A 17,675-nucleotide genomic window follows, 5' to 3' on the forward strand; every position below is an offset into this window, starting at 1 on the left:
TTGCACCCGATTTTATTATAAATAAATAACAGCATAAATAAAATACTGCATCCCTTTCGATGATGTTGTCCAATCAAATTTCATTTTCTTTCAACCATGAACGATCAAAATGACATGCACCATATATTTTCGAATTAACATCTTCTAATTCCATTATGATCATTAAGAGGATATACTTTGATCTTATAAAACTTGGTAACTAATAAATAAACTATCTTAGCTGGTATGAAAGATATATAAATACATAAATAGATATTAATTATGTATCATACTTCAGTGTCACCAAACGATCGAGTTTCTTCCACAACCATGCACCAAACAAGTTACATCCTCATCTAAAGAGTTGGCCACCTATCCGTATCAATCCGAATGCTGCAATTTTACGTATCCAACCGACTCCCATCGACTCACCATAAAACTCCATGCCGATGTCCAAAGCTCTCCCAAGCTAATCAATCCTCTGAGATGAAGCTGAAGAGCTCAAACAGTGCTGGGAAGCCAAAGCTCCTCTTCCTCGGATTCGTCGTCGCAGTGTTCCTCCTCTTTTTCCTCCTGCCATCCAACAACTCGTCCTCATCCGTGGCGAATCGATCGCCGGCGTCAGGAGATCAAAGGGATGGATGCGCGAAGATCCCGCCTTCTCTGGCGCATTCTATCATACACTACGCGACGTTGAACATCACACCGCAGCAGACCCTGGAGGAAGTGTCCGTGACGGCGCGGGTGCTGCAGCGGAGGTCCCCCTGCAACTTTTTGGTCTTCGGCCTCGGCCACGACAGCCTGATGTGGAGCGCGCTGAACCACGGGGGCCGCACCGTCTTCCTCGAGGAGGACGAGCAGTGGATTGCGAGAGTGACCAAGAAGTCCCCGACTCTGGAGGCGTACCACGTCAGGTACGGCACGAAAGTGCGCGAGGCAGAGGAGCTGATGGAGAAGGGGAAGTCCAGCGACTGCACGGGGGCGGTGGCGGAGGAGGCGGGAGGAGGCGCGTCGAGCAGGCCGTCAGGTTGCGAGCTGGCGCTGACTGATTTGCCGAGCGCGTTCTACGAGGTGGAGTGGGACGTGATCATGGTGGACGCGCCGACGGGGTACGTGGCGGATGCGCCCGGGAGGATGGGGGCGATATATACGGCGGGAATGGTGGCGCGAGGGAGGAGCGCAGGCGGGACGACGGACGTGATGGTCCATGACGTGGACAGGGCGGTGGAGGACAGGTTCTCCATGGCCTTCCTCTGCGGGGGGTACATGAAGGAGGAGGTTGGGAAGCTGAGGCACTTCACCATTCCCAGCCACAGAGGCAGCCCTGGAATCAAATTCTGCCCCTGATTTCAATCTCTGCATGTACCCTACTTTAATATTTACCAAACAACATACCTTTTTAAATACATTTCCTATTTTATCCTTCTGATAATTTAATTTTTTATACCGTTTTTCTTTTCTCCATTACATTTCTCTTTCTTCTCTTTTTTTTACGGCATGCAAAAAAAAAATAATATTAGTTAATTTTTAAATAACATTTTAATACATTTGAAGAAGTAAAAATAAATAATAAATAACATATTTGAACTCCTTGTAATTTTAGAAATCCATTGGAACTAAAATGAATGTAATCGAAGTTCTTTAGATCGATAAGTGAGTTTCGGTCAAAACACACTGATGGATCTAGAGAGCTCTAATTGCACCCATTTCAGTTCCTATGGATTTCTGATATTACAAGGAGTTCAAATATGGTGTCCATTATTTATTTCGACTTTTAATATATATAAATATATATATTAATAGATATTAGACCCAACGTGGGCCTGATATGAAATCATAAACTAAGGCCTAGAAATGTCAGGCAAATAATAAAAAACATCTAATGTAATATGCATGGTGATGACACTTTTATCATACAGACAGAAATATCATACAGGTACTAGACTCATAAAATGGTATCGATCATGTCAATCGAGCACACTGAAGGGTTCCTTTATTCATTAGCATAGACCTAAATTTGTCATTACCAAGCTTCTGTTGAGTTTAATATGATTGTGCATCATAATCTTCTCATAGAGTATTTGTAAACTTAACCACATAGACTTTTGAGAAACCTATATTCATGCCAAATTAAATGTCTCAATGGAACACATTATCTAGACTAGACGGGTAATTAAGCTTTCATAAATCATAAATATCATAACAAGATTAATCAAAGATGTTTTTGTCATAAGTGTCATATACAAAATGTAACTTTTATAACCTGACAAGATAGCTTACCAAAAAAATAATTAAAATAAATCAAAATGCATAGATGATAATCTGACTAACTGATTTAAAGAGAATATTAATGAACAAAAATCATTTTACATCACATATTGAGCATCAAGCTCTCTGCTTGATGTAGAAATCAAACTTCTCGAGAAAATAACTTCTTCTACAATGATATGTGTTCTACTCAGCCAAATGCACCTGAACTGAGATTTCACTATCTAAAATGACAAGACCCAGCATTATGGTCTTTCATGAGCTTCATATCATCTGGCATGGATCTGTATGCATAACCTAATGGTTTCTTTAATCATTAGATATGAATTTTAAAAAATACTTAAAACAAATATTTTTAACTGATAGTTGACATTTGCTCCTTTTCATCTTCATAATAATAACCTTCTCTCTCATTTCATTCATACAATTGTTCTATTCAGTTTCAAGTACTCAAACCTATTAACCTCAAACAATCTATTTAATTGTTTATGGATTCAGGTGCTGCTTTGGTTCAGTAGACAATGGTCTTCAAATTTAAGTTTTCATTCAAGATATCTTACAAGAAGTAGATCCTACAGTCATATACAAAAAATGATGTATGACAACCACAACATGTACCTTAAGACTTGAGTTTTATAATGAGAATGAGAGGATTGGGTGATACGGACATGTTGACAGATTTGTTTTAGCATAAGCAAAATACAATGGAGTCATCACACAATGAAAGAACAGTGACCCATAACAAGTAATTAACACAATCAATTCATTAATTTCATAGGAACTCAAAAAATGTGCTCAATGGGGAAAAAAGAAAAGGCAACAAGAAAGAGGATGTATCAGCAGCCACCTAGCACCTGAATATTATGAACTTGAATAGTCCCACCTCCCAAGCTAAAAAAAAAGTACAATTCTAGCAAACAAACTGAACAAACAAGGTAGTTAACATGGGATTGAGGACAACTTATAATTTCATAGTTCAACATGAGAGAAAAACTGTTGAGTGGACTCTGCAACTTGATGTTAGCTCACCAGGTGTGTGAGGGGCAATTAGACCATGCCAAGATCACAAGCTTCCAGAGCAATAAATCTATAGGAACTAAAATGATTTCGTATCATATCAGGCCTGATGTGATTTCATATCAGGTCCAAGTTAGACCTGATATGATTTCATATCAGGCCCACGTTGGACCTGATATGAGTCAATATCAGGCCCAACGTGGACTTTTTTTGCCAATTCTTTGATTTTATATATTAGCATCTATGAAAAGTCGAAATAAATAATAGACACCATATTTGAACTCCTTGCAACATCAGAAATCCATAGGAACTGAAATTGATGCAATTGGAGCTCTCTAGGTCTATCAGTGAGTTTCGGTCAAAACCCACTAATGGACCTAGAGAACTTCGATTGCATCCATTTCAGTTCCTATGGATTTCTGATGTTGCATGGAGTTCAAATATGGTGTCAATTATTTATTTCGATTTTTCATAGATGCTAATATATAAAATCAAAGAATTGACAAAAAAGCCCACGTTGGGCCTGATATAAAATCATATCAGGCCCAACGTGGGCCTGATATCATTCCATATCAGGCCCAACGTGGGTTTTTTTTGTCGATTGTTTGATTTTATATATTAACATCTATGAAAAATCCGAAATAAATAATGGACACCATATTTGAACTCCTTGCAACATCAGAAATCCATAGAAACTGAAATGGATGCAATCAGAGCTCTATCTGATTGCATCTATTTCAATTCCTATGGATTTCTGATGTTGCAAGGAGCTCAAATATGGTGTCCATTATTTATTTCATCTTTTCATAGATGTTAATATATAAAATTAAAGAATCGGTAAAAAAAGACATGTTGGGCCTGATATGGACTCATATCAGACCCAACGTGAGCCTGATATTATTCCATATCATGCCCACGTTGGGTCTGATATGATTCCCATATCAGGGCCAACGTGTGTATTTTTGATGATTTTTTCATTTTACATGTTAACATCTATCAAAAGTCAAAATCAATAATGGACACTATATTTGAACTCCTTACATTTTCAAAAAACCATAGAAAATAAAATGGGTGCAATCAGAGCTCTCTAGGTCTATCAATGGGTTTTGACCGAAACCCACTGATCGACCTAGAGAACTTTGATTACATTCATTTTAGTTCAAGTGGATTTCTAAAATTGCAAGGAGTTCAAATATGCTATTCATTGTTTATTTTTGCTCCTTCAAATGTATTAAAATGTTATTTAAAAATTGACTAATGTTAAAAAAGAAAAACGATATAAAAAGTCAAATTGTCAAAAGATAAAATAGGAAGTGTACTTAAAAACATACGTTCTTTGTTCTTTGATAAATATCAAAATAAGATATACATTTTGACAAATTCAAATCTCTACATGCGTCTTTGATAAATTGTCATTCAATCTTCATGTCGAATCGCTATATTTTCAATCTTGTTCCTCTACATAAGTGAATTTTTTTAGGCAAAAATATTTTAAAAAATGAATAGAATAACATTATATATAAAATAATAATAATAATAATAATTAATAATAACAGGAGCATTCTTTGAAAATTTGTCTACCCCTAAGCAAGAATAATATAATGTTAAATTCAATTAATTTACAGCTGGATTATTTATTGCAATGGCCGAATAATTCGAACAGCAAAGTGATGTATTTATTGCGATTCCTACCCGCCGTGTACTCTTCCATAATGACCACGTAAACGAGGAGGACCGACGTCTAATCTCCGCTTACAGCGCCGGTAGTTTGTCCGGGTAACGTCAGTGGGGTGAAAGAGTTATTTTTTTTAACGCAAACCCCGCGCCGTACCCTGAGGAGACGGATCCGCCGTCCGATACACGATGGACGGCAGGAGGGGCCACGCGCTCGTCTTCGCTGCATGCTCCACGTCGCGGCTGGTGAGTTTACCATGTCCAGGAATGACAGCCTGTCACCAGGCTTTTCTTCCCTCGACCTTTTTTTTCTTCCTCCTACCTTTTCTCCCTCCCTCTCTCCCTCCTTCCCTCTCTCTCCCCGTCGTACTAATTGTTTTCCTCTTGCTTTTTCCTCCTTCCGACCAGGATTTCGCTTTGCGGCTATTTGTGTCTTGCTGTTTTCTGCCGTCTGTGGTCGGCTCCTGCGAGGACTCTCGTTTGAGCTCCTGACCGTAGGATTTGGCTCTCGGCCGCCTCCAGAAGGGAGGAGCTCCGAGATCTTGTCCGGAGGGGATGTAACTTTGGTTCCTGCGATTGTCTTGCTTGGGAGGTAGATTTTCTTCTCTTTTCTTCCGCGTCGTCTTCGTCTATTTGACTTTTTCTTTGGTGAAAATTCTTTGTAATTTGGTTGAGAACGTGGATCCTAGGTCGTATGTCAGTTTTGGGTTTCTGATGGGCATTAAGTTACTTCTTTCAAAATAAGAAGGGTTTTCCCCTCGAATAGTTACCACGTCTTGGTCTTCGACATTGCATTGTCCAATTGAATTTTTTCTGATTTTTATAGCTACTCTGCTAGGAATGTTGTAGAAATTTTGTAGTTTTACCGATTTACTTTAAGCTTATTATTTATTAAAAATTGTTCAAATTTCTGGGTTGCAAGCAATAGGTATAGTCCGACTAAACCTTCCTATGTGTTTTTGGAATATGGAAACACAAATTTGTTCCTCTGTCAACAATTGGATACTGTGTTTGAAGATGGAACTATGGTGAATGAAGTTCTAACATACTATGCTCTGATGCAAATTATTGTTTTTTTCTTCTAAGACCAATAATCAGTTCCGTCTGTTTTGCCATATTGCAGATACGTACAGGGTAATTCTTGCATTACATTAGAATTTCTGGTTATTTGCTCAGTGTTCCATGTCTTGAATTTTTGAAGTTTAGATTGTGGATTAGATCAGAAGTTTTAATGTATTGATGTTGCAACCCTAAGTAACTTGATGTTGACATTTTTCTCTTCTTAAGGAATTTAGTTCTCTGAAACTTAAGGTTATGGTGGTTGGTATTTTTCTTTATTTTTCTGTAGTGTTTTACTAATACAATGGTCATGTTGTGGCAACTAGATTCATTCTATGAACTCTTTGAAGTAGGGTTTTCATATTATTCCAACTATCATTGTACCTTTTTTTTTTTTAAGGACGAACAAAAAATTCTGACACTTGGGTGGATGCCCACATTCCTAATTATATTTTCACTAATTATTTTCTTATAGGGTATCAAAGGAAAAGAACACGCAAGACCAACCTGTTTTAGTTTGTCTTACCATTCAGACCTGAGATTTAGACAACTTTAATCACTGTTTCTATTTTGATAAAGTAAACTATATTCTTATGTTGCATGATGATTCAGGAGAACTAATTTGACAAATTTGCTACAGCTTGTTTGGTTGCTTGTGAAAAATACATCTTTGCTTCGGAGCAAATATATGAACATACTTTTGGGTCTTCTTGGATTTGATCCTGGCAGATAGCATGCTTGGAATCTGTTTTTCAGGTGATGCTCCTGACACGTCTTACCACCGATGTATTTGGTATACTGACAATTTCCCTAGTCTTGCTCGCGGTTGTCCTTGGTCTAGTATGCATATTCCACTCCTTGTACTTCCAATTTTGCATCAGGAGAAGGCATTATCCACAGCTGAACTACTTTAATGGGCCCTGGGTTAGCCGTATTATTCTAATTATAATCTGTATTTGGTGGGGTTTTGGAGAGATCATCCGGCTGAGTTACCTGAAATCTAAAATTGTCTCTGATCAAGCATGGCAGAAAACTATCTGCAAGTTCTATGTCGTTTCAAATTTAGGATTTGCAGAACCAAGCATGTTTCTTTTGCTATCATTCCTTCTGCATGCTGCATTGCAGGAGTCTGGCACACTTAGTCCTCGATGGAACAGAAAGACCCTAAGTTATGTGCTTCTTTGTTGCATTCCGATTCTTTCCATGCACTTTGCCCTTGTTTCATTTGGACCAAAGTATAACAATGAAGTGAGCAGTGCCAAGAAAAGAAACATAGCAAAGTTCTTCAGATATGTTGGTTCTTCATCAAATGGTGACACTATATGCATGTATCCCCTACTGAGCACTATAATTCTTGCGTGCTTTTATGTTCTGCTGATTGGCTATGTTATATACATTTGCACAAGGCTGTTGTCTTTGGTTATCAACCAAGGTCTGCGTCGAAGGATTTATGTGCTGGTAACGCCAGTAATCATTCTTCCATCCAGGGCTGCTCTTCTCTCACTGTCCATTCTTCCTCCACCAGGCAATTGGCTGTATGAAGGCATTGTGTTTTTAGCGTTCTTTGTTCTGCTATCTTCCATCACGGTTGGGGTATTCATGCTGGTATATTTCCCTGTAGCAGATTCCTTGGCATTGAGAAATGTAGGTCATGTTGAAACCGAAGGGATACCATATGATGATTACTATTATGATGGTGTATCTCTCATATCTAACCAGACCCATCAAGATGTAATCAGTGATGAATCTCCCATGCGTGCCTCCATACCCTTTTAAAGTATGAAGTCGTAGCATCAGAGGCTCCAAAGGCAGGTTTTCACATGGCCTTGTAAGACATTCCCTTGACAGGTCAATCATAACAACCAGAGAACTTGCTTCACCATAGGAAGACTCCAAGTTCTTGTTTTGAAGACCTTTATTATTTGAAGGTTCTACAGTTTTGGATGGATGGAGATTGTAAACGATAAAAGATATTATGAAGCAATACTGTTGAAGCATGGTTTGCCTTTTGCTCAATTGGATTAACTTTGCTATTTTTCTATCATCCTTTTCTCTTCTGCTGCCTCTTGATTCTGTAACATTACTTACTATGCTTTAGTCGGATAATATCAGTGTTCAATGTTTCTCAGCACACTTTTGACAAAATCCTCTCATGCGCCACAGCTTTGTATAGCTTTTCTTGAGCTGTGGCCTAGTGCTTGTGCGTTGTGACTGGCAATTATGGTGTTGACTACGTAACAGCGGTGTAATTTGGGGTCTCCTTGCATTATTTATTCTGGTTCCTAGAACTGAATAAAATCCTTTGGTGAAAAGAATGAGAAATTTGTTGCCCTTCCATTCAATCTGCCCGAGTCGATGATATCTGGAGACAAGCTTGATCTACCTAAGTAAGCTGCCCTAAGATGGAGCTCAATCAAATGAAGATTTATTTTGGAAGGAAACAACAAAATGAAAAGATCGGAAAAGAATAAATACTCTTCTTTGCTTCGAGTCAAATAAGAGGAGGGGAATCTATTTTCGTTACAATTATTTTTCTCTTTTTTTTAAATCAGTATAGGTTTTTTCTAAAAAAATATTATTATTAAAATAATTATTTAATTCCCCCTTATTATTAAAAATTATCATATTTTTTTTTAATTCAGATCTTCTGTCTCCATTTTTCTTTGTCCTCGTGTCCCATTGTCGATCGGACGGATTAGATTAAATTTCAAAGATGATTTATATATCACGATGATACTATAAATATTTTAAAGATGTAAATCATTCTTCAAATTTAATCTGATCCGTCTGATCGATAGTGGGACACGGAGACAGAGAAAAATAGGGACAGAGGATCTGAACTAATTTTTTTTTAGTGATGATCAGGTAAATCAGAAAGCACCATGCAAAATTTCCTAAAATATTATATTTGAATTTCAAATATTTTCTTAATAAAAACTATAAATTTAACTTCAAATTTAAGAGTCTTCATAAACATGATCTAATAGTTATAAATATTATAGTTTGTCAATAATACACAATAATAATATTTCCCTGAAAAAAACAATTCATCCCGAACGGGTCAATTTGACAGAGGAAACAAACTCCGGAACTGTCGAAGTCAGTGAACCCAATCGGTTAAGACATGATCTAATCCCTCGTAACGGCCCACATGACTCTCCCCCGTCACCCCCAACAATATCCTTCCCTTTTCCGTGAGCATCTCCCGGCCCTTTTCAACGATCTCTCTTCTTCCCTTTTATATATATTTATACCTTCAATATATAAATACACATATCTGATCGACGCAACAACCCCCGTTAGTGTTCGTTACAAGCTTGTCGATTATTTAGTGCACTTAGACCACCGAAATTATTATTACTATTATTATCATTATTATTATTTTAAAAAAGCAGAATAACATCGCAAAATCTGGAATTTATACCCCAGTCGAATTTATAAATGGCGGATTAATCTTTATCCCCATGCAGTGGCGCCGCAATCGAGTAGCCACGTTTCTGTTCAGCAGCAAGATGGCCAAGTCCTGCTGCTGCCTTGCGGCCGCCCTGGCGCTCTTGGCCATCGTCTCTGTTCCGTGCAGCAGCTTCCGCGTCGGCAGGAGCAGCAGCAGCAGCTCTTTTGTCAGGCGGCGCGGAACGCAGTTCGTCCTCGACGGCTCCCCTTTCCTCTTCAACGGCTTCAACGCCTACTGGCTGATGCACGTGGCCGCGGAGCCGGCGGAACGGCCCAAGGTCTCGGAGGTGCTCCGCGCCGCCGCAGCCGCAGGGCTCACCGTCGGCCGCGCCTGGGCCTTCTCCGACGGGGGAGACAGGGCCCTCCAGCTCTCCCCGGGAGTCTACGACGAGCGAGTCTTCCAAGTAGAACAATTGCATGCATTCGATGCATTAACTAACGATCGATCGATCGATCGGCTTTACATCTTCGTATAAATACACACATGCACATTTATGATCGAAAACAGGGACTTGATTTTGTGATCGCGGAGGCTCAGAAGAGCGGCGTGAGACTGATCCTTAGCTTGGCGAACAACTACAAGGACTTCGGAGGGAGGGCGCAGTACGTGGAATGGGCACACGAAGCAGGCGTCGAAGTCAACGGGGAGGATGACTTCTACACAAACCCAGTGGTGAGAGGATACTACAAGAATCACGTCCAGGTACAGTAATTAAACACACTTATTTTACGATCAAAATCACACACGTTTAACTTTAATTATATATTTATATATTCTCATTTCCATATCGCAGAAAGTGCTGACGAGAGTGAACAAGTTCACCAACGTAACCTACAAGGACGATCCAACGATCCTCGCCTGGGAGCTAATAAACGAGCCTCGGTGCCAGGAAGACAACTCCGGGAAGACTGTCAATGTCTGGGACGTCATCTCGATCGTCTCCTCGAACAATTTAATTAATTAATTTATTAACGTGACTAATCTTAGTTAGAGAGTTAATTTGGTGGTTAAAACTAATGATGTATATATAGGCTTGGGTTCAAGAGATGGCTAGCTATTGCAAGTCGGTGGACGAGAGACACATGGTGGAGATTGGGATGGAAGGGTTCTACGGTGACTCCATGCCTGAGAAGAAGCAGTACAATCCTGGGTATCAAGTTGGAACGGACTATATCAGCAGCAATCTTATTGAGGAGATTGACTTTTCAACCATCCATGCTTACCCAGACGTTTGGTTAAGATTTAATTAAATTCTATTTGATATAAGATTGTGTCACATTAAGGGAAATCTAGTTAATTTTAAAAGATTAATTCGTCAAAATTTCAGGCTCCCTGGTCAAAACGAGGAAGCACGGACCAGATTCGTGCAGCGATGGCTGCGGAGTCACTGGGACGACGCGGAGAAGACACTGAAGAAGCCGCTGGTTTTTAGCGAGTTCGGGAAGTCGAAGAAGGACCCCGGTTACTCCGAGCACGCCCGCGACGTCTACCTCGACGCCGTCTTCGCCGGCGTCTACGATTTGGCGAGGATCGGCGACGGGTCGCTCGGCGGCGGGCTGGTGTGGCAACTGATGGCGCAGGGCATGGAGTCTTATTACGACGGTTACGAGATCGTGCTGGCTCAGGACGCGGCCGCCAGGGCGGTGCTCTCCCGGCAGTCTCGCTTGATGTCGGTGCTCGCCCGCACGTTGAAAGTCGCCGTCGCCGATGAGAAGGAAGCGGGCCGTTTTGCGCCTCGCGGCGGCCGGGGAACTAGACGAGAAAGGAATGCCCTTCATCGAGGGTGAATTTATTATGAATAAGAAAATGATAGGGATTAAAATAATTTAATAATAATAATAATTCAAATTCGTGCTGTTTTGACTAATTAAGTAAACGATTAACTAATTTTGACCGATAGAATTAATTCCCTACTGTTCATGCCAACTCCTCCCATCAATGATTCAGTCTGCCCTTTCCCAATTAATCGCCATTTTCTGTTTCTTCGACGACGAAATATGTCCAAAATGGACGCCAAACCCTATTCTTCTTATTTGGCTGGCTTTCTTTTGTAATTAATTAATTCCTTCACGCAACGGAGAATTGGATCGCAGTGTTGCACCCATGGAGAAGCCACCTTCCGCGCCGTCGCCGCCGCCCTCCACCACCTTCGTCCAGGCCGACGCCGCCACCTTCAAGGAGCTCGTCCAGCGCCTCACAGGACACCACGAGCCCCCGCACCGCCGCTCGCCGCCAAACTCTCCGTCCGTCGACGCAGCGAGACTCTCCGGCGTCAAGCGGCTCCACGAGAGGCGGCGGGGCGGCGGCGGTTGCTCGCGGCTGAAGCTCTCCGTCCATAAACCCGCAGCAGCGGGCCCTGCCTCGAAGCCAGCGAGCCCGGCAGCGGCGGAGGAGGAGGAGGTGGGACACAAGGAGGTGATCGTCGTCAACGAAGAGGAGGAGGAGCAGGCGATCAAAGAGAGGCGGTTCTATTTGCACCCTTCGCCCCGGTCCAGGACGAGGATGCCCCAGCCGGACCTGCTGCCCCTGTTTCCGCTGACCTCGCCGAAGGCCGGCGAACAGTGAGGACTGTTGCAATTGCTGCTGAAATTATAGAGAAGATTAAAAATACTTTTTGATGGATTATTCTCCATCGATAAATCGAGTATTAATTTAGGAAATTGCAAAGAGATATCAGGCATTCTTTGGCTTCACAAAAGTTATTTCTCATACTTTATTTCATAATTTTAATAAATATACATAAAATAATAATTAATACTTTTAGAAGTCAAAACTTAAGAGCCTTTATAATTTTTTTTTAATAATGTATCGTATTTTATTATATTAATTTAATTTTAACAATGTTCCGTGAACGAATCGGTGGGCTTGATTTGGGGGCGACGTGTTCGGTCGGCGATCCACTCGTTTGCGATCTATCGGAGGGCGAGAAGGGCGTTTCGAAGATTGAAGCTTCCTGGTTGAAGAGTGTGAAATTGGAAGGAAGCAATCTAGAAATGGAGAACTCGTTTCTTGTGGATTGAAGAGGAGCCGCCATCTTCCGCTATCCAGTGCAAGTTGCAGCGAAATCTCGAAGTTGATTCGGAATAGGGGTTCTCTTTTTTTCTTCTTCTTGTTGTTTTTCATATTTCGTTGAAGGGGAAAAGATTGTATCTTTGGGATTGTGTCGGTTAAACATGTCGTTCCATTTAATGGCTTGGCTCAAGAGGAAGATCGTCGATCCGCTTATGCAGATTATTAGAAGGTGAATTCTTGTCATCGTAGTAGTTTTTTGGATGATGCGTTTGTGCCTTTTGTTATCTTGTCTTCCCGATAACGCGGGTTCACTCTAGATCTTATTTCCTTATAAATAATATATATGTGGATCTATTATCTGTCCTTTGTAATTGTTTTGATAGATCTATTTTCTAACGCTTAGTTTCGTGTTTGTTATTGAAAAAAAAAAAATTGATCCTTGTGATATTGGTCGGTGATATTGGTTCCATAATTTTTTTGTTTATTGTGGTATTGATATTAGCTGATTTTTCAGTTACGACTATTTTAAAGTGAGTGTCTGTTCTAATGTAGGGGTGCTGAACCGAAGCAATTGGCCCTTTCTACTGCTTTAGGCATTACTCTTGGTGTCTTTCCAATATGTGGTAAGAATTTAAGTTGCTTGTGCCTGTCTTTGCTGATGATTTGATACACAATGTTTTTTTTTTCTCTTCTTAGTATTGAGATGATTGCAATACTGAGGATAATGAGACTATTACATTATTATACTTCTATATCTTTGCAAAACTAAGACCTGATTGCTTAATCCTGCTTTTTTTCACCCTGACATTGTGCTGCTGGACTATAGTTAGACTATTTAATTTTAGTAAAGTGGAAGGTGAGGAGTACAGGGTGACCAAAAGAACTCTAGTTAATATATTCATACGGTATAGTCTTGTGTTGATTTCAATGGAGAAATAAGATCCAAGTAGCCAACCTTAAAACTAAAATAGTTGAAACTAATATGGAGGATGGCATTTATAAAAGTTAAGGTTGAACCTGGAGGCTTTGTTTTGATTGGTAGCTTCAAATTATGATATTTATTTGGAATTGATCACCATATATTGTTCACAAAATTTTTTGTTGTTACGATAGCATGTCATGAAACTTGTTTACGTTTTTTTTTTGTGATTTTAAAGAAAGAATTATCTGGCGATTATCAACTTCCTCTAACTTTCATATCATAATTAGCATAAAAATTGAGGATTTTGTTACATGTGTGATTTGTGATTTTATTTGTATGGATTACTGGTACAGTATTGCTGCAACGTCTGGCTAGGTTGCATGGATTCCCAATACATATTTGATATAACTAATAGACTATAGTTACACTTTAAATGCAATCAATCATTATTTTTCTTCCTGTGCTGTTACCAGGGACGACGGTTTTCCTTTGTGGTTTAGCCATAGGACTCATTGGAAACCATTGCCATGCTCCAACTCTCATGCTTGCCAATTTTGTCGCCACCCCAATTGAGTTGAGGTGATATTATCTTTAGAGCTAAAGCAAGTTCCAATATCCATTTTGTGTTGGTCTTTTTTTTTTTAATTCCCATTTTTGTCAATATGCATAAAACGTTTTTATATCACCCTTTCTTTCATCAAAAGGCAAACATAGGAAGGTTTATATATGTTCATAGATGCATTATCTTGATCCGGAAGTTCCTGTTAGTGGTAGCATCTCTACCTCACTACTCTTCAACTGATCACTTAATATATGATGCATGCATTTATAGTCTTGCAGATCGTAGAAATTAGGCAATCCAAACAGCTGAAACAAGTCTTCCGCAATGTTGCACAAGTACAAAATGCTTGTGTATTGGGTATTATGACATGAGAATTTTACCACATTTTAAGTTTCCCTGCAAACAGAAATTATGCTAATTTCTAGATCATTGGTGGTGGGTAAGCCCTTGCAGATAGACTGTTCTCAGAGGGCCATGTGTGTTAATTATGAAAAAAAATTGATACTTTTTCTTTTAGAGTCTAGCCTTCTTTAGAGAAACTATCATGCTAAATTTGAGAGATTAGAACTAGTTTACATAGGGAATGTTTTAACTTAGAACCCACTTATTTCTGATTTTTTTTTTATGCAACCACAGTGCTTTCAAATATTAAAATCACAATATCTTCCTTTGTTTCTATACCAAAATAATGAATTTTCTTTGCATATATTTATTTTATATAATGGTTGATTATTTATTTATGATCCCTAAGACTCTTTACTTTTGCCCAGTTTAATTGTACCATTCTTGCGGCTTGGCGAACTCATCTCCGGCGGTCACCATTTCGCATTGACCTCAGATGCCTTTAAAAAAGTGATAACTGGTCAGGCCTCGAAAGACGTTTTTATCAGCATATTTCATGCGGTTAGTGAAGTATTTTCAATCGTTAATTTCTAAATAAAGTTTTTTTATATTTTTTAAATATGTCGCATCAAAATATAAAAATTTATTTTCACCATAAGAAAAACCTCTCTACAAACCTTAAACTTTTAGTTAATTGCTAGTACCATCCGCAGGGTTAATTTCGAAATAAAAAAGTAGTTTTGGAATATTCAGTGAAAATCCCAAATCTTGTCTACAATGGTTATAGTTTGTTTTTTTACCCCACAAACCTCTCCAAAAATCTTTCATGGAGAAGCCCTTATAATTTACCCTTAATAAATCATCTCTTGGTTATACTTTATCTCGATAATTATGATTTCAATACATCATCAATAACCTTTTTCTTGCAGTTGTTGGGTTGGATTATCGCGGCACCATTCATCCTTGCCACTCTGTATACTCTTCTGGTCCCTTGTTTTAAGTTACTGGTTCGCAGATTTAGCGTAAGTCCTTCAAGCTCAAAGATACTAGCCACAGATTGAACTCTGTTACATGCCTAAGACGAGCATTTAGATGTGCCAAATAATGACAACAATTTTATGGTTCCATTGATATTCTAATATTTGCATAACTTCTTCCATTTTATCTCATCGTGTATATAGAATATACTCATTTGTTTTTTTTCTATTTTTTTTTTATTTTCATCGAATCTTAAATAAAATTGATTGTTTACTTTGTTTATTACTTATAGAATGAACTCCTTTGAACGAATTATGAGGGGTCGATATATAACCGGGATTACAATATACGCGTCACTATCTGGAATCTACGCCGTCCACGTGTGTTGCATCTACAACGTTCCTTACCTTGCCCCTTTCTATATAAACTCGCTCCCTCGCCCGTTATCATTCCAGTTCTCCGGTTTCCTTGTTTCTTCCATTTTCGAGCAAGGACACGATTCGCAAGGCGGCCTCCGCTCTCGCTCCCTCGCCGCATCCGATGCCAGGCTACCGGAATCTCACTTCCCGCCTTCCTTCCAGGCCTTACCGCAGCCTTTCTTTGTTCTTGATGGTGTCTCCGATCACGACGACGTGGCGTGCTTTGCTTCCTCCGGTCGCCGTTCCCAACCTAGCTTGATGGGTGTCGTTTTAGGCTATTCGAGGAGACCTTTCTGGTCCTGACGTTTCAGGAGTTTCCATTGTTATTATCCACGGGTTTACTTTGTTTCTTTTGATGAGATTTATATTTCATTTTTGTCCTATTTTTCTGTTCCTCTTTTCTTTTTCTTTTTCTTTTTTTTTGATCCCTCTCTCGATCCAGTGGTTGTTCCAATCTTGAGTGTGCAACGTGAAGAAATCGTAATCTTGATTCTTTTAGATATATATTTTTTATGAATGAGATTTTTTTTTCATGCACCAGATCATAGATCATGAACTCAGTCTGAGAGAGAGTGTCGTGTGGAGATTGGTTACTGATACAAGGTAGAATCTGACGTCCACTTTTAGGCAACCCCCATTTAGGCAATCCCTCTGCCTGAAGCCAGACTTCTGATGTTTATTTATGTGATTTGATACTCTTAACTTCTTAAGGATCCTGGTTCTCAATATTAATTAATTTATTTTTTAGGAGCAATTTCTGTGTGCAATGACTTGTCAAGATTTTGCATGATGATTGATTCATATCTATCGCCATTGGCTCCCTTAATTTCGAAGCTCAAGGTGCTCTCTCTTGCAGCCAACAAACTCACAGGAAGCAATTCTTCTTTGATCAGTAGCCTCGCCAGCATAACAGGACTGCACTTGGCTGATAAACCCGCTCGCCGTCACTGTGTCTACTTCAGTTGGAAACCTAACCACGCTGACTGAGCTTGTTCTAGCGCGGAACGATCTTGGAGGAGTCATCCCGCCTCCACTTTGGAGTTCCTCTCTTGTGATGCTTGACGTACAGGGGAACCACCTGTCTTACCGAAAGAATTCTAATTGATTGACCCATCAATTTGATTAAATATGATTTTCAGGATATATTCTATATGATATCAAATTAGGCCTTAGTTTTCTTATTATGTAATCAATCAGATGAGCGGATTTCATAGTTGAAAAGATGATATATGTTTTTGTAATTGACTATTGATGATTACATACAGAATTAAGAATTTCAGAATATATTCTATATGATATCAAATTAGGTCTTAGTTTTCTTATTTTATGTAATCAATCAGATGGGCGGATTTTATAGTTGAAAAGATGGTATATGTTCTTGTAATTGACTATTGATGATTGCATACAGAATTAACGGAGTTTTTCTCCCACTTACTTTCATATTTTTCATGGTATTAGAGCAATAAAGATTATGAAGACGATACACTTCTACTGTATAATGGGAGAAGAAAGCTCTAAGAAGAAGGGAGCCAACCTTGGATCCTCTCGTTTTGCATTATTCGAATTACCTCAGTCTGGTTCTCAACTCCAAATTACTTGAAGGAAATAATTATGGACAATGAAGCCGTGCAATGCGCATAGCTCTAAGCACGAAAAACAAAATTAGTTTCGTCAATGGGACAATCAAGAGGTTGAAAGAAGTCCATGACACATTTTAAACACGAGAGCGTTGTAATCACAAGGTGCTTTCATGGATTCTTAACTATGTTGATTCTAACATTGCAAGTAGTATTATCTACATAGAATTCACAATCGATATATAGAATGATTTACAAGATAGAGTTCACAAGGGAATGACACTCGGATTTTTAAAATCTGTTAAGAAATTACAAAACTTCGACAAGGATATCAATCTTTATCAATCTACTATACTAAGATGAAAGCTCTTTGGGATGAATTATCTTCGTACCACGATCTAATCACTTGCAC

The 17,675-nt window shown here is 39.2% G+C and overlaps 5 protein-coding genes across 8 annotated transcripts; all 5 read left to right on the plus strand.

Annotated features, from left to right (window-relative positions):
- Nucleotides 1–416: 416 nt before the first annotated feature.
- LOC122017601 (glucuronoxylan 4-O-methyltransferase 3-like) lies at nucleotides 417–1,411 on the plus strand. The gene has a single exon (XM_042575250.1). It carries the CDS (start codon nucleotides 466–468, stop codon nucleotides 1,324–1,326), a length of 861 nt encoding a protein of 286 aa, XP_042431184.1. The 5' UTR covers nucleotides 417–465; the 3' UTR covers nucleotides 1,327–1,411.
- A 3,831-nt stretch (nucleotides 1,412–5,242) lies between these two features.
- LOC122017608 lies at nucleotides 5,243–8,128 on the plus strand. The gene is made up of 2 exons (XM_042575263.1): nucleotides 5,243–5,530; nucleotides 6,638–8,128. The coding sequence occupies exon 2, from the start codon at nucleotides 6,757–6,759 to the stop codon at nucleotides 7,771–7,773; it is 1,017 nt and encodes a 338-aa protein (XP_042431197.1). The 5' UTR covers nucleotides 5,243–5,530; nucleotides 6,638–6,756; the 3' UTR covers nucleotides 7,774–8,128.
- Nucleotides 8,129–9,461: 1,333 nt separating this feature from the next.
- On the plus strand, nucleotides 9,462–11,268 carry LOC121996387 (mannan endo-1,4-beta-mannosidase 5-like). The gene is made up of 5 exons (XM_042550351.1): nucleotides 9,462–9,854; nucleotides 9,959–10,153; nucleotides 10,245–10,367; nucleotides 10,483–10,685; nucleotides 10,779–11,268. The coding sequence occupies exons 1-5, from the start codon at nucleotides 9,462–9,464 to the stop codon at nucleotides 11,236–11,238; spliced, it is 1,374 nt and encodes a 457-aa protein (XP_042406285.1). The 3' UTR covers nucleotides 11,239–11,268.
- A 126-nt stretch (nucleotides 11,269–11,394) lies between these two features.
- On the plus strand, nucleotides 11,395–12,162 carry LOC122017635 (VQ motif-containing protein 31-like). The gene has a single exon (XM_042575304.1). It carries the CDS (start codon nucleotides 11,555–11,557, stop codon nucleotides 12,014–12,016), a length of 462 nt encoding a protein of 153 aa, XP_042431238.1. The 5' UTR covers nucleotides 11,395–11,554; the 3' UTR covers nucleotides 12,017–12,162.
- Nucleotides 12,163–12,342: 180 nt separating this feature from the next.
- Nucleotides 12,343–16,970, plus strand: LOC122017618. Of its 4 annotated transcripts, none has more exons than XR_006121405.1 (6): nucleotides 12,343–12,692; nucleotides 13,016–13,086; nucleotides 13,859–13,964; nucleotides 14,718–14,850; nucleotides 15,219–16,289; nucleotides 16,435–16,970. XR_006121405.1 is itself a non-coding variant. In XM_042575291.1 (6 exons), exons 1-6 carry the CDS (start codon nucleotides 12,625–12,627, stop codon nucleotides 16,573–16,575), a joined length of 504 nt encoding a protein of 167 aa, XP_042431225.1. In that variant the 5' UTR covers nucleotides 12,343–12,624; the 3' UTR covers nucleotides 16,576–16,970. The 4 variants fall into 4 exon arrangements, 2 of the variants coding, with proteins under 2 accessions (XP_042431225.1, XP_042431208.1); XR_006121406.1 differs by having other exon boundaries at nucleotides 16,543–16,970; XM_042575291.1 differs by having other exon boundaries at nucleotides 15,219–15,311; nucleotides 16,543–16,970.
- Nucleotides 16,971–17,675: the final 705 nt, after the last annotated feature.

This window comes from Zingiber officinale, chromosome 1A (assembly GCF_018446385.1).
Source record: "Zingiber officinale cultivar Zhangliang chromosome 1A, Zo_v1.1, whole genome shotgun sequence".
Taxonomy (NCBI): domain Eukaryota; kingdom Viridiplantae; phylum Streptophyta; class Magnoliopsida; order Zingiberales; family Zingiberaceae; genus Zingiber; species Zingiber officinale.

Excerpts from the sequence above, each read along its gene's own strand:
- LOC122017601 (XM_042575250.1), top strand. The coding sequence starts at position 466 with ATGAAGCTGAAGAGCTCAAACAGTGCTGGGAAGCCAAAGCTCCTCTTC.
- LOC122017608 (XM_042575263.1), top strand. The coding sequence starts at position 6,757 with ATGCTCCTGACACGTCTTACCACCGATGTATTTGGTATACTGACAATT.
- LOC121996387 (XM_042550351.1), top strand. The coding sequence starts at position 9,462 with ATGCAGTGGCGCCGCAATCGAGTAGCCACGTTTCTGTTCAGCAGCAAG. Across the intron at positions 9,855-9,958 it reads ACGACGAGCGAGTCTTCCAA|GGACTTGATTTTGTGATCGC; the intron begins GTAGAACAATTG and ends GATCGAAAACAG. Across the intron at positions 10,154-10,244 it reads ACTACAAGAATCACGTCCAG|AAAGTGCTGACGAGAGTGAA; the intron begins GTACAGTAATTA and ends TCCATATCGCAG.
- LOC122017618 (XM_042575274.1), top strand. The coding sequence starts at position 12,625 with ATGTCGTTCCATTTAATGGCTTGGCTCAAGAGGAAGATCGTCGATCCG. Across the intron at positions 12,693-13,015 it reads CTTATGCAGATTATTAGAAG|GGGTGCTGAACCGAAGCAAT; the intron begins GTGAATTCTTGT and ends GTTCTAATGTAG. Across the intron at positions 13,087-13,858 it reads TGGTGTCTTTCCAATATGTG|GGACGACGGTTTTCCTTTGT; the intron begins GTAAGAATTTAA and ends TGCTGTTACCAG.
- LOC122017635 (XM_042575304.1), top strand. The coding sequence starts at position 11,555 with ATGGAGAAGCCACCTTCCGCGCCGTCGCCGCCGCCCTCCACCACCTTC.